We start from the raw sequence: 26,705 nt of genomic DNA, 5'->3' as shown, positions 1-26,705 counted from the left end.
GTCAGGGTGAGCAAGAGAGCCTCGACTCTCTATTCAGCCTTTTTCTCATGCACATTCCAATGCTCACTTGCTTGCCGTCACTGGGGAGTAAAGACAGGCTTAACAACTTCTCCTTAATCTTTTAGACTGTTCAAACGCACTACACTGCGTCAAATAAATGCAAGCGGCTGCGTGGGTGTTGAGCGTGTTGTTGCAGGTACAGATGAAAAGATGAAATACAAATCAGGAAGTCCAGTTTGAATAATCGCATCTGTGAGTTTGAAGGCTTATCAGATGCCAAAAAACACATTGCTCAGCAGGTTGTACTTCTTTTTTGTGGCAGGACTTTACAGCTAGAAAATCAATCATAGCTGCAACACTTTTGTCTCTAAGCGTATGTAAATGGAAGAATTGGCACAACACCACACAGTATTAGAATTGGACTGCAGTGTGTGTTGCCTGCCTGGATGACGTCGCTGCTGTGCTTCAACTAAATTTGAGCCAGGATCATCAGCAATGGATGACCTTGCACTTGCTTGATGGAGCCCTGTGCCGCAGCGCTCCCCACTGCGCCAACATTAGGGCTGTGTGTTGGCAAGAATCTAACATGTCTGTAAAGGGGAGACTCATGTGTACCCATAGAACCCATTTTCATTCACAAATCTTGAGGTCAGAAGTAAGAAGACCCCTGTGAAAATCGTCATGACAGTTTTTCCTCGCCAAAATTCAGCGTAAATTTGGAGCGTTACTTAGACTCCTTCTCGACAATGGATTAGGTTTTCTAGTTTCATATGATGCCAGTAACTTCACCTCCGCTACAACCTCTGAAAGATCAAGTAGCGGCCGGGCCCGACAGATTTTTAAGAGGTCAATTCAAAATGTATATTGTTTTGGATAATCGATAGAGTATTGCGATACCCATGTGTATCGATATTTTCTTACACCCCTAGCCAACATGGTGGTCTCAACCAACACAAAACATGACCGGTTCTCACGTTAGCAGTGGCATGTCAGTCTGCAGCTGACTGTCCGTCCTCAGCTGACTGTGATGATCATCAGACTGTGAAGATGCGTGTTATGACCCATGAGATGGTGATATCTGAGCTGTAGGGACAATCATGTGGGTGGCATACAATGGGCTGCTAAGTTGGCAGTTATGTGTGAGAAAGCAAAACAATAGCGTGTATGTGTGTTTGAGCAGCACAAAGGCTGTGTTCATGATGTCGGGGCGTCCTCGGGCTGACCTCAGGTGAGCATGCCTCACCCTGCGGCGGTTTACAAATTAGGGCTGTCAATTGCTTAAAATATAAAATTACACATGATTGCATGATTGTCCATAATTAATCGTGATTAATCGAAAATTAGTCACATTTTTTATGTGTCAAGTATTAACGTAACATGGGAGTGGGCAAATATGCTGCTTTATGCAAATGTATGTATATATTTATTGTTGAAAATCAATTAACAACACAGAACAATGATAAATATTGTCCAGAAACCCTCACAGGTACTGCATTTAGCATAAAAACATAGGCTCAAATTATAACATGGCAAACTCAAGCCCAACAGGCAACAACAGCTGTCAGTGTGCTGACTTGACTATGACTTGCTCCAAACTGCATCTGATTATCATAATGTGGTCATTTCTGTAAAGGGAAGACTCGTTGGTACCCTTAGAACCCATTTACATTTACATATCTTGAGGTCAGAGGTCAAGGGACCCCTTTTGAAAATGGCCATGCCAGTTTTTCTTCGCCAAAATGTAGCACAAGTTTGAAGCGTTATTTAGCATCCTTTGCGACAAGCTAGTATGACATGGTTGGTACCAATAGATTCTTTAAGTTTTTCTAGTTTCATATGATACCGTATCTTCACTCCAGCTTTAAAACTGAGGTTACCGATTGCGTTAATGAAACTAGTGGCGTTAAAACGAATTTGAACACGTTATTATCGCGGTAACTTTGACAGCCCTATTACAAACACATCCTCTAAGCATCCTCTGTCTGACTTGAGCTGTGAGAAAGGCCAGTTATTTGGATCAATTCGGCTTTCTGACTTTGCTGTTGTTCTAGTTTTTACCTTCCAAGTACTGGGAAGATTTGCTTAAGGCTTACTTTAGTGTTGTGCACTGCAGTATCATGCAGCCTGTAATGCTGCGGTATATAAAGACAGACTTTTAATTGGGCAGTGAGCTCAAACTGACCTCCGATTCGCCCTGCGGCAGGGAGATTAATTTAGCCTGATACACCCCGACCACTAAATGAGTGTACACCAAATCACACACCTGCCTTATAGGATGCTTTGCTGCTACAAAACAAAAGATCAAAAGATGTTAACGCAGCTCTAACTCAGAAAAGCCAGTCCCCTTGTCTGGTTTTGTACTTTTTACTGGCTGTTCCAGAGCACCAAGGTTTAAAGACGTGTGAGAAGTGTAACAGCGCCCCGTGTCTCTACACTGCCCGGTCAGGTTCTCGGTGGAGAATTAATCTCAGTTTGATACAATCTCGTAAAAGTTTAATGGAGTGTCTCTATGCTGCAGCTCATCCTGTTAGAGGAATTAGAAAACACTGTAGTGCTCTAATTGTAAACCCTCTGCCAGCTGCTGCATTAGCATCATAGTGTGTCTTTGAATGCTGCAAACAAAGTCTGCCTAATTTGAAAACAACATTATTAACTACGGTTTACATTTTATGCAGGACAACGTTATTTAATTTCAGAACAAAAAAATGTGAGTATGCAGTGAGTCCACCTAGCATGCAGACAGTGATTAGTATAATCTGTTTCACTCTCATATTAAGCCTGCTGAGATGAAACACCCGTCTTGTGCATTTTCTATAAGCTCATTTATTTTTTACCTTGTCTAGAAGCCCAAAATATTCATTAAATGGCTAATCTCTAATGAAAAACGTCTGAATAGAAAGTGGGCTTTAACCTAGTAGTAGTAGTGTGTTGAACTGAACAATGACCTGAGTCCTCATTCAGACCCCTTTTACACCATCTCATGTAGACCTGGTGACCTATATCCCTGTGTCACAAGCTGCATGCATGGCATGTGGATCAGTGCGTCTGTGTACTTACTGTATATTAGTAACTGTTATACTGTATACGCATACAGGCTTTGACACTTTCTGAAGTAATTACTTTGGTCTGAGGATTACTGTGATCACATTCTGAGAGGCTAAATACGATCTTCACAGCTTAAGACCCCTCTCACTATTAAGATGAAGGACCCCCTCTTGGTATTTCAAAATAGAAGCGAGAAAGGGGCTGAAACGGTAACCTACGCTATTAAATTACCCACAAACTTAACCAGTGGAACGAGTGTATTTTATTTGCTGCCTGTTAAAGGAGCAGTGTGCAGGATTTAGGGGGATCTATTGGCAGAAATTGAATATAATAATTATACCTACGTTTTCATTAGTGTATAATCACCTGAAAATAAAAATCGTTGTGTTTTCATAATACAGCCCTTCATCATCTACGTACATAGGTAGTGGGTCCTCTTCACGGAGTCCCCCATGTTTCTACAGTAGCCCAGAATAGACAAACCAAACACTTAGTTCTCCGGACCAACACGCTTGCAAAACCGTGGTAACACCAGCCGCTGTCTGAATTTCATTGCTCCTAAAGTAGGTGAGGCGAAGGTCCTGAAAGATACCAAAGCGTTATTTGCACTCGGCAGCTCACGTTACCGTAGTCTTGGAAAGGTGAGGGGTGAGCAATCTGCAACTGCACTGCTAAATGCCACTAAATACTACGCACTGGACCTTTTAAAGGCAGGGTTGGTAAAGATTTTAGAAACTTTTTTTTGTTATATTAATTGAAATTCTCATTACATCCTGACAGCAATCAATAAATCAAATGCTCTGACAAAAAAAAAAGAAAGGTGGCTGTTGCAGGACTGTAATAAACCCATCCAATCATTTCATTTGGCCTGAATGTAATGATTGGACGGGCTACCTACTTACCTCATTGCGAGTCTTTCACAAGCTGCCAGCTTGACAACTGTGAGTGTTAACAATAGCTATGTTCGTTGTCTACATTCATTATGACATGTTTCCGTTTATAATGATAATAGTGGGGGTGGCTTTGGAGGAAGGCCTGAACGGACGGACTGTCAGTGTTGCCGACTTTCTCTCTAGATTTAGGGACTTTTGGAGCTAGAGCAGCTAGTTACTTTCATTGGAAAATAATTGGTAACACTGGGTTTGTTTTTCGGCTGGATAATTTTTCAAAATCTAGAGTATTCGTGTTAGTTTCTCAAAATCGCCCACCCTGCCTTTAAGTCTCTTTTGTAAGCCTTTATTGGTTTGATTGGATAATGCAACCCACTTGATGCTGCATGCATCTCATGATGCTTTCACATGTAAACAACTAATCTAATGAGTTGAACCTTTTTATTTATCATTTTGTTATGATTTGTAAATTCAATAAACTATGCATAAATTCTTTAAAGAGTCCAATTTGGAGACAAATTGTGAGACGGTATTACTAAGATTTATTTACCTTCTGGTGGGTATCGAAATGAAATCGTGGTCACTTTTTGTTTTTGACCAGAAGAGATCGGTAATATGCGTGTGTCTTTATCATCCAGTTAACCACTTTTCCCACCTTGTTCTTTTTCCACCAAGAAACTGACCCTGATCTCAATGTCGTTGGGGACAACCATTTTACACTGATGCGTGGTGTAAAAGGATCTACTTGAAAGAAAAGCGTGATAGCAAGAAAAACTTTGTTCGTCTTTACCTGCAGCTCTTGTTGGTCTACCTCAAGAGAGTTAGCATGAAAGAAACTAAATGTAAAACAGCTAAAGACCGAACAACGCTGCAGAGAAACTGAATGAGAGGAGCAAAAGAGTGTTTCTTTCTTCTCGAGTCCCTTGTGCTGCTCTTGTGCAGTTCAACAAAATTCAGTTGCGGTGGTTTGTTGTGATGAGATGTTGAGTTGTCCTCCTCACTGGGAGCTTCTTCATGCAGATTGGCCCACTTCCCTTCTCTCTTTCTCTCTCTACGCCCTCCATGTCTCTGCAGCTCTCAGACAAATGCCTTTGTGGCTATATGAGCAGGTGGGAATGCAAGTGATGAAGAATTTAACTTGGCTGGCTGAATGTGATCTTCACTGTGGAAAGGAAATCAATGAGTAAACTGCATAGTAGCACTGAAATCATACTCATGGCTCTATTAGCCCCCCGTTTCTCAGTGGTGGTATATACCGCAATGCTACATTCTCCACGGGGCGAGGCATAGGTAGGGTGGGGCGCTCTGATCTTCTCGCATGCACATCTTAGCAGTTTGTCACGTACCCAGGCTCGGTATCTGTGAGGGTTCTTGTGACAGACTGCCGCCTGGTTGAAATGGTGGCCATATTTCATTGGCCAGCCTGTCACTGCCGGCAACCCCCGGCTCTCTGAGCTGTTGCCTCTGCAGGAGTCATTACACAGCAAGGCCACCTCTCCACAATGTGCAAACACACACATACATGCACATGTACACCACACATTAGCAAGCGTGAGAATGAGTTATATCTCTGGAGCAGCGGGTTGGAGAGAAGGGTAGAATTGATGCAGAAAACGGGAGAGGGGGGGGTGTGATTGTAGTTGCTGCATAGGCTGGTCCTGATTCAGCTTTTTTCTGCCCTCGGTGATGACGGGATCAGAGCCAAACACTGTACCTCTCTGACTCACACACTGCTCCCTGATTATGATCTACAGCTTTTACCTCCATATAACCTCAGCTTTCAGAGCTTTATTGCGGAACTTATACTTTGTTATATGGCCACAGCTAATGATTATTTTCATTGTCGATTAATCTGTCAATTATTTTCTCGATTAATAAATTAGTTGTTTGATATATAAAATGCCAGAAAAAATGTCGATCAGTGTTTCTCAAAGCCCAAGGTGACGTCCTCGAATGTCTCGTTTTGTCCACAACTCAAAGATATTCAGTTTACTGTCATAGAGGAGTAAAGAAACCATAAAATATTCACATTTAAGAAGCTGGAATCAGAGAATTTTGAATTTTTTTTTCTTAAAAAATGAATGAATCCGAATTATCCATTATCAAAATAGTTGGCAATTAATTTAATAGTGGACAATTTATCGATTAATCATTGCAGCTGTACTTTGTTAGCACATACAGGCAGGTTTTTACAGATCAGTATGTATAGAAGTGTTCATTAAGATCCTTTAGTGTTGCAGTCTATTGTTGTAACCAATGATAATTTTCCTTATCCATTAGTTAATGAATGAATTAACTGTTTAGTTGATTAAATTAAAAAAAAACATTGCTTGTTTTGTTTGAGAAAAAGTTGCTTTGCATTGACATAAGTTAGAGAACAGAAGCAAAGCCTCACATTTGTTTGACATCTCTATAAAGCAACTTAATCAATTATCAACATTGTGTTCCTTTAACTGTTGATTAACTAACCGATTACTCACCTAATTGTTTCAGCAGTAATGCAATAATGCTACAATTATAACTGTAAGCCAATAGTGGCAGAGCAGATGTTGATAGATGAGCAATATAAAGTTTTGAGAAGAAGAGCTGCAAAGATTAATCGGTTAGTTGTCAACTATTAAAATGATCGGCAACTATTTTGATAATCCATTAATCAGTTTCTTTACTCCTCTGTGACAGTAAACTGAATATCTTTGACATTTGAGGACGTCATCTTGGGCTTTCTGGAAACACTGATCAACATTTTATGACATTTTATCGACCAAACAACTAATCAATTAATCGAGAAAATAATCTACAGATTAATTGACAATGAAAATAATCATTAGTTGCAGCCCTTGTGAGATCATATCAGAGGATAAAATGAATCAGGATAAAAAAAACATGTACACACAGACTATATTAAAGTGGGCCACATCTGCATGTGCCTGGCACTCCTTCCACCGCAGCACTATATCCTGTACATCATAAAGCCTCCTCTGTCTGGGGAAGAAGGTTGTAGCTGTAGCTGGAGACAGCAGCAACGATGTGACCTCAAGGTTGATGTGGCGATAGTATCTCATGTCGTCGACTGCTGTTCTTGGTCTCATCCTTTTGTCTGATGGAACATTATTCCCCTGCTCTTTTCCCCCGGCCTCGCTGCCTTCCACTGGCACTCAGATAAGGATCGGCAGCCATCAGCAGATACTCGCGGTGCCGCTGCCCGCCCTCTCCCCTCAACTCTCACTACATCCTCTATCTCCATCTCTAGCATTTTTTTTCCTACGTCCATTTTCGGCATGCCACTGATGTCTCTTGGAATGCAGCGATAAGCTCCATACACACCAGTCACGTACACATGTTTAGTATCATGCATCTTCTTCCCCACTGGGGTTTATGTGTGTGTGTTGCTGTGTGACGGAGGCTGTCATGCACAACTATTAGACGACAGAGGGAGGCTATTACACACTGTGTTAGGCTTCAAAGCGCTGATGCGTCCCTCAGGGGGGGGGCATTTTACATGCATGCGCACATGCACACAAAGCCGTCAAGGTCCCCATGAGTCATTGGTGCTGACCGGACTAAATCTGACAGAGGAGTGAAGGAAATAAATAAGAAAGGAATGACGGAGTGATTGGCGATGTTTAATCTAGAAGTAGGGAGTCATTACAAACCGTCACTCATTCACTGGAACTATGACAAGTGTTAACCTGCTAATAAAGACGAGCATGAACCTCTACCCGCCCGATGATGTGTCTGCACATGAAAGAAGTCCCACGCCCATCCTGGCGTTGCCGTTTGAAATTGTCTTGATGATTCTTGTAATGCTGGATGCTTAGAGAGAGCGCTGTCCAAGATTGTCGAGGTTGATTTAACTTACGACACACACTGTCAGACAGACCACTTTCGCAGACAGACACACACACACTCAGCGGGCGCCCTCCCATGCTTGTGTTGTGGATTAGTCAAATCCCCTGACTGGCTGCTAAGCTGATTAAGGGGGGTGTTCTCCACTGGTCATTTGGAGACACTGCACACACACACACACACACACACACATACACACGCACACACACATGGTGGGACAGCTCAGCTTAATATTGTCTCTCCTGCTGGTCCAGGACGGTATAATATCTGTGTGTTTTTGTCTGATACCTATCCATACGTCCTCAGACAGATGGCGTAGGTCACTACTCTGTCATGGTTTGCATCCCTACGGCGAGGCATTTGTGTGTGTGTGTGTGTGAGTGAGACGGAGAATAAGAGAGAGAGAGGCTGTTGGAACAGACTGAGGCCCAGATGGCTGTGTCCGGCAGAGACAGGAAATGGAGGTGACACCAGGTGGAGAGTACCCTTGAGGGTGAACTACACACACACACATTCGCCTAGAGGCCTGTCTCACTTCATGTGAATTGATGAATAGCACGACCGTGTGTAACCTAATGTAGTGCTGAAACAATTGGTCAACAATTTTGATAATCTAATAATTTTTAAGTAATCTGTCAAGCAAAAATGCAAAACATTCACAGGTTCATACTTCTTATACGTGAAGATTTTCTGCTTTGCTCCGTTATATTGTTGCAGTTTCACTGTTTCTCACACAACAAGCTATTTAAAGACATCGGCTTGGCTCTGGAAAATTGTGATGAGCATTTTTTAAAATATTTTCTGACTCTCGATGGACTAAACTAGTGCTGCAAACAATGGCTGCAAAGAACGATTGTTTTCTTTGTCTTGATAAATCAATAATTCATTTTTGTCTGTCAAATGTCATAAAGCCCGAGCTGTGATGTCTTCAAATTGCTCGCTTTGGCCGACCAACACTTTAAAACCTGAAGATTTTTGGTTTACTATCACATAATACAAAGAAAAGCAGCAAGTTCTTCCAATTAAGAAGTTGGAAACAGAGAATCTTTAGCATTTTTATTTGAAAAATGTTTATCAAAATAGTAGGGCTACTCCCTCTTAGTCGATTAGTCGACAAATCGGTCGTTTTGGTCTTTGGTCGACTAAGATTTTGTTAGTCGATTAGTCATTTTTTCATGCTGAATGACTTATTTCCAAGAAACTTATGAGAACACAAGATTTAAAGTGGTGTTTTTGTGTAAATCTTTGTGGAGAAACTCAGTTTTACAGATCTGTTGATTAAATCAACTAATCGATTAGTCGACAAAATCGCATGAGTGGTAGTCGACTAAGAATTTCTTTGGTTGAGAAGGATATCAACTGATTGTTTCAGCTCATGACGAAACGATTACTCAAAACATAGTCGACAGATTTGAAAGTATGAAAATAATCATTGGTTGCAGCCCTAATCTCATTTGAATCGCATCCATCCTCAGTCTGTGTGAGACGTACCCCCCTCCCCCAACACACACACACTCTGTCTTTCCAGACTGGGTTAGTGGAGCAGGCAGGGGCAGTAAATGGGTGAGGAGCTAGTTAACTTTTGATAAGCAGCCTTTTCATTATGCATAGAGAGACCCCAGCCCCCAATCTCCAACCCAGCAACCCCTCTGCCACCACAGGAGAGGAATCAGAGCATGAGCTGGAAAGGGCTGTTTGTGTCAGGAGGGGTGAGTGTTGCGATAGAGATGTAGAATATACTCCTGGAAAAAGATTGATCATAGCAAGAGTAGGTTCAGGAAGCAGGATTAGTTAAAATTAGCATTAGTCAGAGGTGAAATTGATAGTTCTATTGTTGTAGGTGTTCTCCACCAGTTGGTTGACGTGGGAGACTGACTCCCTCCGGTAGCTTCGCGACCCCTGACCCCTGACCTGTGCTCCCAGCTCTCGGAGTGCAAGGAACCCTAACGAGAGCCCACATGGCTCAGAACACACACACCTCTCATCTTCCTCTCTTTTTCCTGTTGCTGTGTTCCTCCAGCTGGAGATGAAGCATCTCGCTAGCCAGGAAAGGGTTAATGACTTCCTGATCTGAGTAGTAGTGCAGAGGAATTTACCCCCACTGAGTATTACCCCCCCACAATAACTCCCCCACTCTCTCCCTGTCACCCCCTTTTCTCTTTTCATCCTTCACCCTCACAACTACCATGAAGGGTGCAACATGGACGAGTACTGGTGATTTCTAAGGATGTCATGATACCAGAAATTTAGTAGTTGATACAAACGCAGGGAAATTCCACGATTCTCGATTTTTATACCACGGTAAAAAAACAAAAGTAAAACAATAAATACCATGTACTTCAGCATACACTCCTTTATTACTGTTTGCATACTGTTTTTTGTTAGGAAGTTAAACAGGTTATACTTCCCTCTCTATTATCTATTTTATATTGAAAACAACTGGACTTATTCAAGTTTCTCACCAAAAACTACATTTTACAAGATTACATTTGAACACATCATGACAATAATGTAAATAAATGCCACCTCCTGTGTTGAAATCGGCAGGATTTTAGCTGTTAACAGCCAGTAAGCAGCACAGTTTAACCAGCTCATCCTGCCGATTTCAACACAGATTTGTTGTTTTCAATGTAGCACTATCAGGGGTGCGTGCCCTGGACGCATCGGTAGTGAGTTTACTGCATCCCAAACACATTTTCTATCGTCCCCAGGACGCCGATACTACCCTGTGGTACTGTAGAAAAACGAGTACCGTCATGTTTCAGAACTTTGGCATCGACTTGGTACCGAAGTATCGGCTCTCATGACATCTGTAGTGATTTCCACACACCAGTACATCAATGTCACTCTCATATCTATCATAGTGGAGACTCCAGGAAGTCATTGTGCCAGCCAAGAAATGTTACGGCACATAACCCCCCCATAAAACCACAAACTGACGTTTTTGTGCTGTTTTTTTTGTATGGATTTAACAAACTAGATATATTGTGTTAATGAGTGAGATTTAGGGGGTGCTGGTAGACACATTTTGTTCCCCGGTTTTTGACATAGCCAGTCAAGCTGTTTCCTGGTTTCCAGTTTTGTCTAACTCCCAAGTGCATTTCCTAAAAAAACATTCCTTTAAGTTAGCCTGCTCCTTCTTCTTCAAACTTTGCTCATTCATTATTAACAAGACGTTTACAAATGCTGATGGGAAATATGTCCTAAAAGCTGATATTGTGGCCTTTTTACATCAGTGGGCCTTACTTTCATGATCCATTTTTGTATTTCCTGTGTCATCAGTGGTTCAATTGTTGCATGCAGTGTTTGTTTTTGTGTGAGAAAACCCAAAGCTGAGAGGTCACCGGCTTGCTTCCTCGCCTGGCTGAAAGCATCCTTCAGTACTTTGTTTTCCATTATAAAGTTGAGCCAGAAGTGAAAAGGGGCACCAGTCACTTTTTATCCCTTGAAATCTCCTGTTCTTTACTTATTTATGCTCAAACACAGCACAGAGTAGCTCTTATAGCTCTCATATCGTCCGCTCTCTGCCGGTCTCTCTCCTCACAGAGCAGGTCTGCCGTGGTTTGGCTGCAGCCGGGTTTTCCATGTCTAAAAGTCACTAAGCTCGTTAACTGGCCTTCTTAAGACGACACTGCTTTTCCTAAAGGTTTCAAGCTCTGGGTGAGAGAGGAAATGCCTATATGAGTTTTAGTGTGTGTGTGTGTGTGTGTGTGTGTGTGTGTGTGTTTGTTTTCAGAGGAAAGTCCAGACCCAAGGAAAAGACATCGGCTGGAATCTTTCCATTCCTGCAATAGTTTTCCCTCCAACACTTACTGTACTGTAACTCTATCTTTTCCTCTACTCCCCTCCTCACTCGTTGCTCGTGCATGTGTGTGTGCATGTGTGTGTGTGTGCACAGTGAAGCAGTATTAGGCAGGCATGTCTGGAACTAATAGATTCCACCCTGCTGAAGAATCTTATTAGGAAATACTACCTGCAACCTGAGGCTTCAGACTACCTTCTCATACAACTGCCTTAAAATCACGTCTCATAGCCCCGCCATCCTCTCTCACACACACACACACACACACACACGCACTCACACACTCACACACACTCATGCACTCACACACACACACTTGCCCCCCTCTTCAACCTGCAAACCCCTGGCCTAGTTTCTCTCCTTCTGTCTCTCTCCACTCTTTTCCTGCCTGGTTTCAGGTTCGGAGGTTTATATTGGTGAGCTCCACAGCTGCCTGTTTTTCTTCAGGCCCTTTCATTTGAAGAAACGGACACACTCTCACACACACACGCACACACACCTCAGTCCAACCCCCCATCCTGCTACACACACACACACACACACACACATGCTTCCTGTAGTTGTTTTAGTATGACCCTCCCCTCCCGTGTGCTCCCTACTGGCAATGAACTGGTCCGACTGACTTCCTGTCTCTCTGTCCTCTCTTCCTGTGTGTACAGGGATGAATGGACATATTATTCACAATGACGCAGTGCCCCCCCCCTCTCTCCCTTTACTCACCCTTTACACTGCTTTCTGTTCTTTCTCCTTTTTCTTTCTGCTTCTTTCATTCTTCTGAGGACAATAGTATGAGCTCACAGTGGTACAACTCAAAACCATTACTCCCCCTCCTCTTCTCTGCCGCCGCCGCTCTCTACTGCAGTATCAGCCCCCGGAGCAACAAAGACCAGGCCTTACTGCATAAACACAGTGTGCACACACACACACACAAACACAAACAGAACGGCTGATATTCTACCTCGCCGATAGCTAGATCTCCTGGTTGGATTTCCCAGAACTGGTTAACGGTTGAGTGTTGTGTTCCTGCTGTGTTCGCTGATTACCTGGCACAGGTTGTGGGCACTCCATTGCTGGCAGAGAGGCTTGTGTTTAAAGGATTATCTCGCTTAATACAACTTGAGTCTCATTTCCCTGGTTTTGACCTTCGTTTTTGTCGGTTATGACAACACAGTTACATTCATTCAATCATAGTGGGGCGGCTGACTCAGTTTTTTAGTAACACAGCACTGGTATTGCTTTAGTGCTTAGTATCAGAGTCTGTATCAGGAGAGAAATAGTTGGATCAGTGCATCCTTAAAGCTGCAGTATACTAGCATGTTTCTGAAAACATTTGAGATGAGATATTATCATTACAGTAAGAGAATCTTGATTCTTATTTGATCAGCCCTGTTTAGTTTGACAGTTCGCAAGTCTTTTATTATATAAACTATTAACGTCTTAACAATCCCACTGCTGGCCGGTGGGCCCGAACGCTGTTCTGTATTTCAGAGGTTGTAGCGGGCTCAGTCTTAAAGCTAGAGTGAAGATACTGGTATCATATGAAACTAGAAAACCTAAGAAATCCATTGGTACTAACCATGTCACGTTGGCAAGAGTCAAGAACACGAAATAGTGCTCCAAACTTACGCAAAATGTTAGTGACATGTCCATTTTCAAAGGGGTCCCTTGACCTCTGACCCCAAGATATTGAAGACTTCTCGGCATTGATTGGTTGTTTTTGTACCGACTGCAGCTTTAATTTCTGCATTTACCTTGGTAAGTGCAGTGTTTTATTTAGCAGCAGGTATCATGGTCAAAAACTCGTAATTATCCTTTAAATGAACAGACCTGTCACCTGTGTCTATTTGTTATTCCTCTGTTTGTACCCTCCCTCTGTTCAGCCAGTTCGAGCCTCGTCTCGAACACTCATCACGTCTACTTGTTAAACAGTTGCCATGTGTGTGTGAAACTGTATGCATGCGTGTGTGTGTGCGTGCGTGCGTGTGCGCGCAAACCAGTCCAGTAATAGAGATGGACAGATCTGGGGTGGGGCTTCCAAGAGCAGGCTGGAGAGCTGCCGTCAAAACAGCTCAGAGTGACAGCCTGAACTCACAGTGTCACATCGCTGTCAGTGTGTGTGTGTGTGTGTGTGTGTGCATGTTGTGCCCATATAGCCCAGGGTGTTTTCAGGTATAATGAATGCTAGCAGCAGTATGTGTGCCTCCTGTATCTAGGCCAGCTCAGAACAGCATCCAGGGCCGCCATCACTTCTGTCAGCTTCCAACTAAACCGCCTAAAGCTGGAGGTATGTTTGCTGCAAAAGCTAACTTCAGCTATAAAAGGTAATGTTGCAGCTGGGAAACATGACTTTAAGGCTCCACATTGTGCTTGCCAAAATGGGACCATGTGACTGGTTGGGTTGCGTTTTGGCAGCATCTTTATTTCCTTTTCTAGTTTTATTTCCTTCGGAGTAAACATCACACTTACATGCGGCAACATGTCTGCCCACTGCAAAGCTAACAGCCGGCATTGACCGCGGTGGTAATGTGTCATTCTAGTGCGGTTACGCCGTCTCCATCCATCCCCTCTCTCTATTTTCATCTTCCCTTTTTCTGGGTCAGAATAAACAAACCAATCAATAATGGATGATGAGGAGGGGCAGGTTTGGGTGAAATGGGTTGACAGAGATTTCTGCCATTTCATGCTCACGCTGCTTTGCGACATAGAAAGCCAGACATATGGAGGATATACATTCACACACTTAATCACATGATACACCACCCTGTCACCTACACTCAAACCAACAGGTGGCTCCTATGACTGGGTTGCAATAACAGAAGGAAAACAAAGATCTTAACAAAGAAAAGGCCATCAGAGTAAACATGACATACAAGACTGTCAGCTGTCTGTGGATGTTGAATTATGGCCAGAAATTGACTTTCGTCACACGTATGTAAATGTCCGTAGCTACAGTACGTACTGTATATATGTAGATCTAAACCAGTAACGTTACACTAAAGAAATCCTGAAGGATGCGTAGATGCCTGGTGTTATTTTGAAGCGGGATTTCTCAGCTTGATCAGTTTCTTTACATGTGAATAATGGCAGATGTTGACCGGTATGGTTTGCCAATCAGGATGGAGTGACCATGGTGATTTTGGTCTGTGACCTCACTAGCGACCTTCTATAGGTCAACAACAGTGGGCAACTCTGTGGTCTGAAAAGTGAAGCCAATGCGGAAGTGCCTTAAACTTGCATTCTTTCTAATGGCCAGCAGGGGCGACTCCTCTGGTTTCATAAAGAAGTCTGTATGTGTAGAAGTATATGAGAAAATGACCCTACTTCTCACTTGATTTATTACCTCAGTAAACATTGTAAACATGAGTTTATGGTCTCAATCGCTAGTTTCAAGTCTTCTTCAATACAGCATGATGTTCATTTAGTAAATTATGGTCCCATTTAGAGTCAAATAGACCATAAAACAGGGGATGCTTTAGGGTGTGGCTACCTTGTGATTGACAGGTCGCTACCACGGCGTTGTCCGGTCTGGGAGTTGTCCAGTTGTAGAACTTTAACCCTTTCACAGTGTGTTTTCAGTTCATGAAAGTTAATTATAACCTTTTTGGTCGCCTAAAAAATGTCTTATTCAGCGCTCGTTGGTACTTAGCTCCACCCTCTCGTGTCACTTCTGATTGCAAAAAACCTAAGATGGCGATGGCCAAAATGCCGAACTCGAGGCTTCAAAACGACAGTCAACAAACCAATGGGTGACGCCACGATGACTACGTCCACTTCTTATACACAGTCTATGGTCGATAAGGGCAATATGTAGACAGGTCTGTTATACAAGAAAATGAAAATCCCGCAGAGAGGGAAGAGCTGCTTCAGAGGTCAGCATCCACCTTCTTTAGCTGAGTTGTTTTGAGTTTTGTTGTGGTGTTGGTGGGACTGGTGAACAAAGTGAAAAGTGTATGGACAAGGCACATGCAGACACAGCCAGACAGCACTCAGCGTTGCAGACAGAGGAGGAGGAGGAGGAGGAGGAGGAAGAGGAAGGGGAAAAAAGAGAAAGGAGAGCATCAGTAAAGTAGAATCCCAGAGCCCGGTGCAAGACCTGCTCTCATCTGCCTGGAAAATGTGACTGGGCTGTCTGGAGGGGGGTGGAGGCGTCACATTCCAGTTCACATCCCACTTCTTCTTACTGGCTCCCGGGGATGAGGACCGTTACAGAGAGATGAGGCCGAAAGGCATCGATCTTTTCTGACGGCATCTCTCCTCTTTGCTGTACCAAGCTCCCCGTCTCTCAGCTAACACTCCTCTCTTGTTTGACAATAACAGCGTCTAGATGGATGAAGGTTTTTTTTCTTTTTTTTTAGATCCCTCAGGGAGATTCAGTCTAACAGCCAGTATCAACAAGGTATAGTGTGGAGAGCTCAGGGTTAGCTCTGGTCGAGCCACTCAGCCATATATTTTGTAAATGGAGCGTGCTGCCAGAATGGCTCTTCATCCTAATGTGACCGTTAGGGGCCTGAGAGGGGTTTCGGGGCACAGTGCATGGCCTCCCTGTTTAAATTAATTGGACCCCCATTAAACCTGCTTTCTAAACATTGGGGTCACATGGGACTGATGTCACCTTTTCTCTCTCCGTATCCTTCAGATGCCCCTCCAGCTGATTACCTTACGCTTTTTTTCACCATCTTACCTCTTTTAGGGCTGCAACTAAGGATTATTTTCCATGTTGATTAATCTGTTGATTATTTTCTCGATTAATCGATTAGTTATTTGGTCTATAAAATGGTGAAAATGTTGATCAGTGTTTCCCAAAGCCCAAGACGACGTCCTCAAATGTCTTGTTTTGTCCACAACTCAAAGATATTTAGTTTACTGTCATAGAGGAGTAAAGAAACCAGAAAATATTCATATTTTGAAGCTGGAATCAGAGAATTTTGACTTTTTTTTTCTTAAAATTATTCAAATCGATTATCAAAATAGTTGTCGATTAATGTAATAGTTGACAACTAATCGATTAATCATTGCAGCTCTACTTGTTGTCCTATGTTTGTGCATGTGGTGTGTGCTGTTGTGTTGCTGGGTTAATTACAAGGCCGCCATCTCGAGGTTGTTGTGTCGCAGCCTTGAGAGGCGGGACACTGACTCACTCCCCATCATTGACAGCGCTGTGCAATGAGGAAATTACACACAAACACACACACGGACCACGAGACAATAACACATGTTGTCAAAGCAATTATTCACACCAGGTCATTAGCACAGACGCAGACTGTGTGTGTTGCGTGTGTGAGTGTTTGCGCCGTAGTGTCATAATGCCACAAAACTCCTTCGTTCTGGCCTTTTAATCAGTAAAGAACGACCGTGAGCGAGCGGACACAGCCGCTGGCTAGTGGCACAGTGTTTAGTGTTTATGAGAGAGAGAGAGAGAGAGGGAGAGAGACGAGGGGGAAGAGGAGCGGGGTGGTCACGGACACATTTAGATATCCCACTTCTCTTTGTGGTAATGACAAACTGCACTCTCAGCTGTTAAACACAAAGGCAGCATCAACAGTCGCTGTCGGCCGGACGGACGGCTGACTGTCTGCCTGCCTGTGATTGTGTGTGTTTGAATTGGTGTGTATGTTAGGGGAGTCTGCACTGCACTGCATTGAATCCAGGATGGAAGCCAAAACTGTCCGCTTTCTCTACAGCCAGCATTGTAAAGGTAGGACAAGCTGTGGTTAACCAGCTGCACAGTTTGGCGATTTGGAGAAGTGCGTTGTTTCTTAACTCTTTAAAATGTTGCAGCCTACTCCGCATCGGCAGGCAGCTATGAGAGCATAGCATTAATCTGTCAGCTGTCAGCACCGATCCAGCTTATCACCATCATAGCGTGTGCATCCTTGGGTGTGTGTGTGTGTTTGTACGTGTTGCTGCTTGGTGTGTCCCGGTCTCTAACTGCAGTGGGCAGGACTCTCCAGAGGACTTTTTTGTAGCCAGTGATTGAATATGGTTACTGAGTGTGTCTGCACTGAGTGCACTCTATTAATTTGAGGCCAGACTGGAGAGCAGCATGGAGGAGAGGGAGAGGGGGGGGAAAGAGGCAAGAGGAAAATGAAAAGTGATAAGCTGGGATAAATGACTGCCTCTGGAGATCTCTGTGTGTGGAAGGGGATAGCCGATCGCGCACACACACATGCGTATAAATGTGATGATGCACACAAACATGCACAGCGGGCTATGCTTTGTGGGAGGGGAGTGGATTCAAGCCAAGAAGACTCCAGGCTGATGTGTCACGGTCCTGCCAGGTGTTTTACCATCCACATAAAGAGGAAACAGCTTTAAACGTCAACATCTTACACATTGTTGTGGCACTAACTTTAACGATGGCACTGCACTGTAACGTATGCAGCTGAGCTTACTCCACAGCTGTATGGATAATTGCGTGTTCACATTTTTTAGAGAAAAGAGGCCTTTGATTTGAGGACAAACATACAGTGTAGGCTGTCCGTTGTGGCTTCAATGTGTTGATTACACCTGGATTGCGGTCATAATAAAGTTATAATAAAAACTCATCTATGTCTCTCCATCTCCCCCGACAGAGATCCGTGCCCAGCTGGTGGAGCAGCTCAAGTGTCTGGATCAGCAGTGTGAGCTGAGGGTGCAGCTGCTGCAGGACCTGCAGGACTTCTTCAGGAAGAAGGCCGAGATCGAGGTGGACTACAGCCGTAACCTCGAGAAGCTGGCCGAGAGGTTCCTCACCAAGACCCGCAGCACCAAGGACCATCTACTCAAGTATGAGATGCTCACACACACATTAGGGATGTAAGAAAATACTGATACACATGAGTATCAATTCTGGCCCGGCCGCTATTTGATCTTTTCTGAGGTTGTAGCGGGCTCAGTTTTAAAGCTAGAGTGAAGATACTGGCATCATATGAAACTAGAAAACCTAAGGAATTTATTGGTACCAACCATGTCATATTTGCTTGTTGTGAAGGACGCTCCAAATTTACGCTAAATTCTGGCAAGGAAAAACTATCACGGAGACATTCACAGGGGTCCTTTGACCTCTGACCTCAAGATATGTGAATGAAAATGGGTTCTGTGGGTACCGACGAGTCTCCCCTTTACAGACATGCCCACTTTATGATATTCACATGTAGTTTGGTGCAAAAACCATGCAGTTTTTTGCATGCAGTATAAATGTGTTATTTTTTCCTATTCTAAAATGTTGTATTTCAGGTGTGTTCTTCATACTATGACAGTTTTCCTAAAATTATTATATTTAAAAAAATCGCAATATATCGCCTTGCTTTCAGTATCGCAATAAATCGCAATATATTGAATCGTTACCCCCACGTATCATGAGACGTATCACATCGCCAGATTCTTGCCAATACACAGCCCTAACACACATAGCACTACCACACGGGGCAGCAGGTATTTGTGATGTTACGTAATATTTTACTTGTTTAGTTCAAGTGGATTCCAAGTAAGTATGAAAAGATTGAAAAAAAAAATCTTTATTTAGCCCCTTCGTGTGAGAGCGCTTTCAAGAAGAGTGACTTCCTTCCCTGAGAAAAGAGAAGTAGAGACGAGCGAAAAAAGCCAAGAGGGATGGTGATGTTTGAGGGAGGCCATATTAGTGTCTGGAAAATACAGACTTGCATCACTCTCTGCTTCCCAGATTGATATGATGAAACCGCAATTGATCTATTACTTGTAAATGTCATAAGGATGCTCACTTCTGTTATCAGGGAGGTCCTGTGAGTCTGTGTATGCTTGTGTGTGTGTGTGTGTGTGTGTGTGTGTGTAAATGACCAGGTGGTGATTTTGTGCTCTGACTACTTTGCGGTGTCTTGCTGTGTGTGTCACCTTGCCAAACAGGGATCCTCCCCACCAAAGAACGTCAAGCTCTCTCTCTCTCTTGTCTGTCACTCTCTCTTACTCACTTCCTCATTTATACATAAGATGCATACAAATACACCGTGGAGCTCAGCAGCTTTAGCAGCGGGATGTGTTCTTGTATAATTGATCTGGCGGTTTTCGGCGGTCTGTTTCCCCGTGGGGAAGGATTCACTGAACTGCTAGCTAATCATAAAGCACACACACAAATTCAGTGGAGCTATACCACAGATAAATGGAGGCAGAGGGTGCTTTCCATTTAGCTAATTATGCCTCCTTGTATCCTCGCTCCTCTGTCTTTGATCTTGTGACTTAACCAAATTAAATGCAGAGGAGCTTTGAGCAATAAAACGCAGGTGTAACCTGTGCAAGAGTGTCAACATGCCGTCGATGAGAATGTCTTTTATGATTGATCGCTGCTGCTGATTCGAGGCTCTGTGATCATTACTGCAGTATCATTAATACAGTATTACTGCAATACTGTGTTTTTTTTCTCAAACAACCCATGGGGGGGACACGAGAAGCCACAACAAGTGTGTCATGATTTGTAGGACAGCTGTGCGTTATTAGTAATGCTGCTTACTCTTCACAATGGCCGTGTTGGATTGAATGAGGATGACCCCTTCAGTAGATACCATTCCTCATCCTTCCATACATTTCTCTCTCACATATCCAAGAGCCAAAATACATGAACAGAAGAATGCAAGTAATGAAATAGAAAATACGCATAGTGTTAGGGGCCAACTTTGGGGTGTTTTTCAGCTCATGTTATTAAAGCAATTCTTGTGTAAATAGATAAATAACACACAATTTATCACATATATGTTTAAGTCTTTGTCACATCTACATAGCAATTAATGAGCTTTTGATTACAGGTATAGTTGGTAGTGTTATTCAGATACATTTTTTTTTATATTTGTTGAAACTCTCATTACATATGGTCAGCAATGAATAAATCAAATGCTCTGACAAAAAAAGAGAAAAAAAATCTGTGATCTGTGGGCGTTGCAGGACTGTAATACACCCATCCAATCATTTCATTTGGGCCAAATGAAGGCTACCTGCCTGCCTACCTACCTACCTACCTGCCTGCCTGCCTGCCGGCCTGCATGAGGCCTAAAGGGACAGATTATTGTGCCGAATTCACACCAGGCAGGCTGCGGCTCACCGCAATAATTAGGCCGGTAGGCGTGTTCACGTGTTTCAGGCAGGAAGAAATTCTTTGTAACATAAGTCGACATGTCACAGGAGTCACTTGATCTGAGGATCCATGGCCACACTTCAGCGCTAAAAGTTCAACTTTTCCCAGCTTTTGTTTGGCCTCCGCTGCATGATCAAACAGCCGCATCTTGCTGAGCTCGGGAGAGGCCGCCGCAGCTTTTCCATAGAAATTGCATGGCAATTCGCCGCAGACTGCACTTCGCCGTTGCTCTGATGTGAATTTGGCGTCAGTGTTGCTTTCTTGCTAGATTTAGAAACTTTTGGAGCTAATGCTTCTACATGTAGCTACTTGACAACACTGGGCTGGGTTTTTGTTTTGTTCAATCATTTTTAAAATCTAGTGTACTCTTGCTAGTTTCTCAAAATTACCAACCCTGCCTATAATAACATTTTATGTTTGTCACTTACTACCCTTGGTGTGAATCATCCACCAATGAACAAAATCAGAAATCAATAATTGTGCAACAGCAACATCTCAACTACCTTAGGACCCTAGTGTATCATTTTGTCAAGTTTTCAAAGGCGTAGCATTTGTTTTACTGCTTCTTCATAAAATAAATTAGTGTTTCTAAAAGAAAAATTAGGAGAAACTCATTCGATTTGACTTTAGCGGTAATATAGGTGCTTTTTGTAGCCTTTTGTTGTAGGGGAAACACTAGCTGACTTTTTTTCTGCTTGTCTTCTTTCTCTCTCTGGTTTCCTGTTAACCATGACCTCCTCTACAGCGACCTTCCTCTTTATTTTCCCTGCACTGTTCTCGTTCTCTTTTTTCAAGCATCGTGAACTTTTCCAGAAACACTTATTTCTCTGCTGGGGGTAAACCCACATCCATGCTCTCTCTCACCACACACACACACACACATGCACACACACACACACACAGGCACAGACTAAAAGGGATCGATAGGGCCTCTAAACGAAACCCAATTCCGACCAAGAGGACATACCCCCCCGACACACACACTCATTTACAACACACACACCCTCCAGCTCAGATCAATACGGAGACAGTTGCAGAGTGTTTTTTCCCTGTGTTGCATATTGGGGGGGAGGGCAAAGGATAGCAGAGAATAAAATATGTAGTTGAGCGGGTCAGCTACTGGCGCTGCTTCAGCAGGCCTGTTCACATCATAATCTATCAAGAGAAAAATACAATTCACCCACTGACAAGTGGTCAAGCTTTACTTTTCATTTCTCTTTCTGCTCTTCTCCCTCTCTCTCTTTTTCTTTTCTCTTTGTCCAACATCTGTGTGGTTAACAGTCTCCCTGCATCTGCTGCTGCTCAGTCCGGGTGCCACGCTGGAATTCCAGCTATTTTCCGGTTATGTGTGTGTGTATTTTTGTGTCTGAATGTAGGTGTGTGTGTGTGTGTGTGTGGCTGTTTCTCCGTACAGCCAGGCGTTGATGGGGCTCCAAGCAATGTGGGGTGTGAGGGTTGTGTGTGTGTTGATCCCGTGGAGACCCCTGGTATTCCTGCTATTTGGCAGACTGTGTACAGCAGTGGTGGAGGAGGGTTTCACAGTTTAACCGTATTGTGTGTGTCTTTGTGTGCGTGCGTGTGTGTGTGTGTGTGTGTGTGTGTGTGTGTGCCCCGAGGCTGACAGGCTGGTTGGTCACATGGAGAAGCCCCCACAAGTCGCACACTGATTCAGAGCTCATCCTTATGCTAAATATTAGGCCAGTTCCACAGTTAATGAGCTGCAGCCCCTCACACAACCCATGGCTACAGCGACATATTATTTCAATGTGGGTTTTGTGTTCTGATTCTAAAGATCAAATGGTCATATGACCACACGGGGACCGGAAATGTCTGTTTTGCATCTGTTTTGCGTAAATCTGTTCACTAGCGCAGCTTTTCCTCCAGCATAGTGCAAGAATACAACATTTATGATGTCCTCAGTCATGGATATAATAGAGTGCTGCAGGGATGACGTATTTCTGTAGGCCAACCAGGAAGTTAGCATCGCCCTGGTTCCATCGACAAAAAGCCAATGGGATTTTTCCATAGATATAATAATCTTCACAAATGAACACCACTTTTATGATTTTTGAAGCGTAAATGCAATCGCCAGAAGTAAAAAGCTAAAGTTGGGCTATAAACAAACTACACCACGGTCGCATGAGCGCGAGTATACAGGCTGTAAAGGCGGACAAGTCAGTGTGATGACGTTTTGTAGTCTCATTAAGCCACTTTTTTTCAGACACATTAAGGATTCAAAATTCACAATTTTTTTCCCCCACTCCTAATTGATACCCAATCAATACTAATAATGGCATAATATTACAGCTATTCGTATGACTTTTATACAATATTTAAGCAAACTAGGAATATAAATCAATTAATGCCATAATATAATATCATAAATATAATTTTTTGAAATGTTTTATTTCTGGATTACAAGTCTTTTGTTTTACAACCATCACAGAAAAGCATTCACACAAATGAAAAAAAACAAAACAATTAACAAACACTCCCTTCGTAAGACAAACATAATAAAAAAAAAAATCTAATAGTAGTTCTTCTAATAGCACACTGTGCCTGTATTTTGTGCAGCCAGACCTGTTTCTTCATGCATCCTTGTGTCAATATAATACTAAAAGTCTTGTTCAAACAACAAGTGCATCTGCAGCCATTCGCCTCGACAGACCTTAAGTTCAGTCAGAGCATTTAACTGTTAAGTCTGCGTCAGTTGCACTAAACCGCCAGCAGCGATGCCCGGTTTAATGCTACGCCTTTTGATCCTGAATGTAAGATGACCATTTAGCATTTTCCCTCCAATGTGAGTCACGGCAGCACCTGACCCGAGGACTGACTGGCTGTTCCCAGCGTGCACCATGTGACCTTCGGAGGGCCGCTGACATTTCACTGTTTACCTTGTGATAGCCGTGGGTCATAGAGAGTTAGGTGATATTTCACCCGTTGCTGCAGTGCCATTACCATGGCGATCACTGGTGGGCTGAGGGTGACATGTCACATGGAGAGGTAAATGCTTGAGTAAATAGAGGAACTGCGGCCCTGTTTTTGGTGGAGAAAAATGTTGTGTAACCGATGAAGACAGACACGGAGACACACAGGAAAACACACAGACAGAAGTTGAAAGCAGAAAGTGATTCAAACACTCGTGTCCACATGACCGTTGCTCAAGTTAAGCACACGACCAATCGAGTATTTCAGGATTTGGGCTTTTTTAATAATGAGTAGGTGGATTTTTTTCTTGTGAAATCATTATTGTTAGTCATCTGACCATCTGATCGGTGACAGCGAGTACCAGCGTATCACATCACTGTCTATGACTCATCTCATCAGGCCCTACTTTCCCACACACACACACACTTACACTCCCCACGGACACCACCCCCACTCTATACCCCCCGGTCAAAGACTTTCTCTGTCTGTCTGACCTTGTGGATGCTTGGGTCACTGCTCCACTTCTACTGACCCCCATTTGTGTGTGTGTGTGTGTGTGTGTTAGTGTGTGTGTGATGTAAATGCCCTGCAGCTCTTTGCTGTCTCTATCCAGTTAAAGCTGCTCTTAACGACACAAAGACCGTCTTTCATGCACTTACACTCACTCATAATCCATTTTACCCACTAGATCATCCGTGAATCATCCAGAACACATACTGTACACACACACACACACACACACACACACACACGGACACACACACACACACACATTGTGTGCAGACTCTGAAGGGCGTGTGTTGTTGGCGTGTAAGCAGGGCATTGACAGTCTTGCATTTTGTGGCTTTATTGGCACTTGAAGCGAAGACAATGAAACCGTATTGAGCTATTAGACTCTTAGTGAAATCATTACAGTCTTTATAAGGACAGTGTGTAGGAATTGGCAGCATCTGGTGGTGTGGTTGCAGTTTGCAACCAACTGAATACCCCTCCGCTCACTCCTCCCTTTCCAAGATTGCGGTTACGTGAGCCGCAGAGTGTAAAACCGATATAGTGCCGTTCACCTCGCTCAGAGGCCATCCTTACCATAATAACCCAATTTTAGGAGCAACGGAAGTCAGACGGCGGCTGGCGGTACCACGGTTTTGCACTCTGCGGCTCACGGGCGCGTCGGAGAACTACGGTGGCCTTCAGGTAACGTAAAAACGTGGAAGGCTCTCTCTAGAGCCAGTGTTTGGTTTGTCCGTTCTGGGCTACTGTAGAAACATGGCAGAGCAACATGGCGAACTCCGTGAAGAGGACCCACTCCCCATGTAGATATGAAGGACTCATTCTAAGCTAATGAAAACACAACGGTTCTAAGTTACAGGTGATTACACACTAATGAAAACATTAGGGCTGTTAATTAATTGAAATATTTAATCATGTTTAATCGCATGATTGTCCATAGTTAATTGTGAAAATCGCGATAACTAAAAATCACAAGTTGCGTTAATGCGTTAAAGAAATTAGTGGCGTTAAAACAAACTTCCATTAATTGTGTAATTATCACGTTACAGCACTAGAAAACAAAGTTTAGTTTCTGCTAATAGATCCCACCGAAATGTTACACGCTGTTCCTTTAAATCTCTCTTTCTGTCTCTTTTTTTTACATCTTTTTCTCTTATTCCTCTCTGCGACAGCTGTGCTTGTGGGGGAGTCTTACTTCTCCCTGCTGGGTTTTGTACCCTGGCTGAATCCTCTGTTTGGGCTGGCTCACCGACCCTGTGTGTATGTATGTGTGTGTGTGTATGTGTGTGTGTGTGTGGCTGTTTTGTGCATAAATCTGCCCAGGCGTTCTCTCCCTCCTTGTCTTTTATCCCGAAGCCTTGTCTCATCTTTGTGAAAACTGTGTGTTTTTGCACAGTATGCTCATCTTTACATTTTACATGATGTAGGCCTGTGTGTGTGTACATGTGTGTGCACATCTATCAGCAGGATGAAAGGGGGAAATTAGAAGATGAAAGAGACTTAATGTTAGTCATTTATCTAAAAAGAAGCTTGGAGGTCCTTGAATACATTTTTGAAGACTCTGTTTCTCTGCTTGCAGGAAGGAGCACAGCATTTTATCCCCCGTGAACTGCTGGAACCTGCTGCTGCTTCAGGTGAAGAGGGAGAGCCGCGACCACGCCACACTGTCCGACCTCTACCTCAACAACATCATCCCCCGCTTCGCACAGATCAGCGAGGACTCAGGACGCCTCTTCAAGAAGGTAACGCACACTCAAAACACACACAAACACAGCAGGACTCTTGTCCAATATGCTGAATCCATGTCATGTTTTTGCCTTGTCTATCCGTCTCCAGCATCTGTTTTCTGTCTTGGCTGATTTATTGACTGACGGCAACAAGTCAGCTGAACCTCAGGCCAGGAGAGTTTATACTGTCTGTGTTTCATACAGTAGCCTCATTCTTGTCGCCTCTGATCTCTGCCTTGCTAGCCTGAGAGAAAAAAGATGAGGCAGAGTGATGGTGGGAAAAAAGAAATGTGGAAGAAGAACAGAAAAAGAAAGAACTGAGGGAATGGGAATAGAAAGAGAGAGAACAGAGAGAGAACAGAGAGAGGGGATGAAGAGATTTCTGTGGAGATCAGAGCTTAATGTGACCTTGTAGAGCAAATAACAAGACTGAGTCTTCCCTTGTGAGACAGCTGTTCACCTCCAGGCTGGACTTATATTGAACTGTACAACAAGTAATCTTCTTCTGTACGTATGTGTGTATGTCCTTCACATATCCCGAGAACCGTCCATCTGATCTACTTCACACTTGGCGGGTGTTTTGATGGGAGCCCAAGAACGTGCAGTGTCGAAGTTGGCGCAATTTTGACACGTTCAATATCAATAAACTTTGAATAAGTACGCAATAGCACTCTGTGCAGCAGTGGGGGCGGGGCTTCAGGGCTTTGAGTCTATCATGTCGTCCACAGCGGGCCTTTACAGGTCGCAGCTCATTGACTGCAGTTCACTTTTGCATCTGGACGCTGGATATACTAACGTTACAATCAAACTTCACTTGAAGCAATGTACTGCTGTGGACGGGGACGGCAGCAAAACGTATTTTAGCCACTTAAAGCAAA

The 26,705-nt window shown here is 43.4% G+C and overlaps 1 protein-coding gene across 12 annotated transcripts in view; it reads left to right on the top strand.

The window, feature by feature from the left end:
• Positions 1-26,705, top strand: part of srgap2 (SLIT-ROBO Rho GTPase activating protein 2) — a 68,424-nt gene that overhangs the window by 20,400 nt on the left and 21,319 nt on the right. For 5 of the 12 annotated variants that reach the window (XM_037780520.1, XM_037780998.1, XM_037780842.1 and 2 more), the window contains 2 exons: positions 18,156-18,348; positions 25,680-25,842. In XM_037780520.1, coding sequence (XP_037636448.1) covers positions 18,156-18,348; positions 25,680-25,842 — 356 coding nt within the window. Of the gene's footprint in view, positions 1-17,089; positions 17,279-18,155; positions 18,349-25,679; positions 25,843-26,705 lie in introns of those variants that run through there. The other 7 variants (XM_037780916.1, XM_037780355.1, XM_037781158.1 and 4 more) reach the window with 3 other exon arrangements.

The sequence above is a fragment of the Sebastes umbrosus genome, chromosome 1, assembly GCF_015220745.1.
Source record: "Sebastes umbrosus isolate fSebUmb1 chromosome 1, fSebUmb1.pri, whole genome shotgun sequence".
In the NCBI taxonomy this organism is placed as follows: domain Eukaryota; kingdom Metazoa; phylum Chordata; class Actinopteri; order Perciformes; family Sebastidae; genus Sebastes; species Sebastes umbrosus.
The sequence above is the reverse complement of the archived record's forward strand: the minus strand, read 5'-3'. Positions and strand labels throughout refer to the sequence as shown.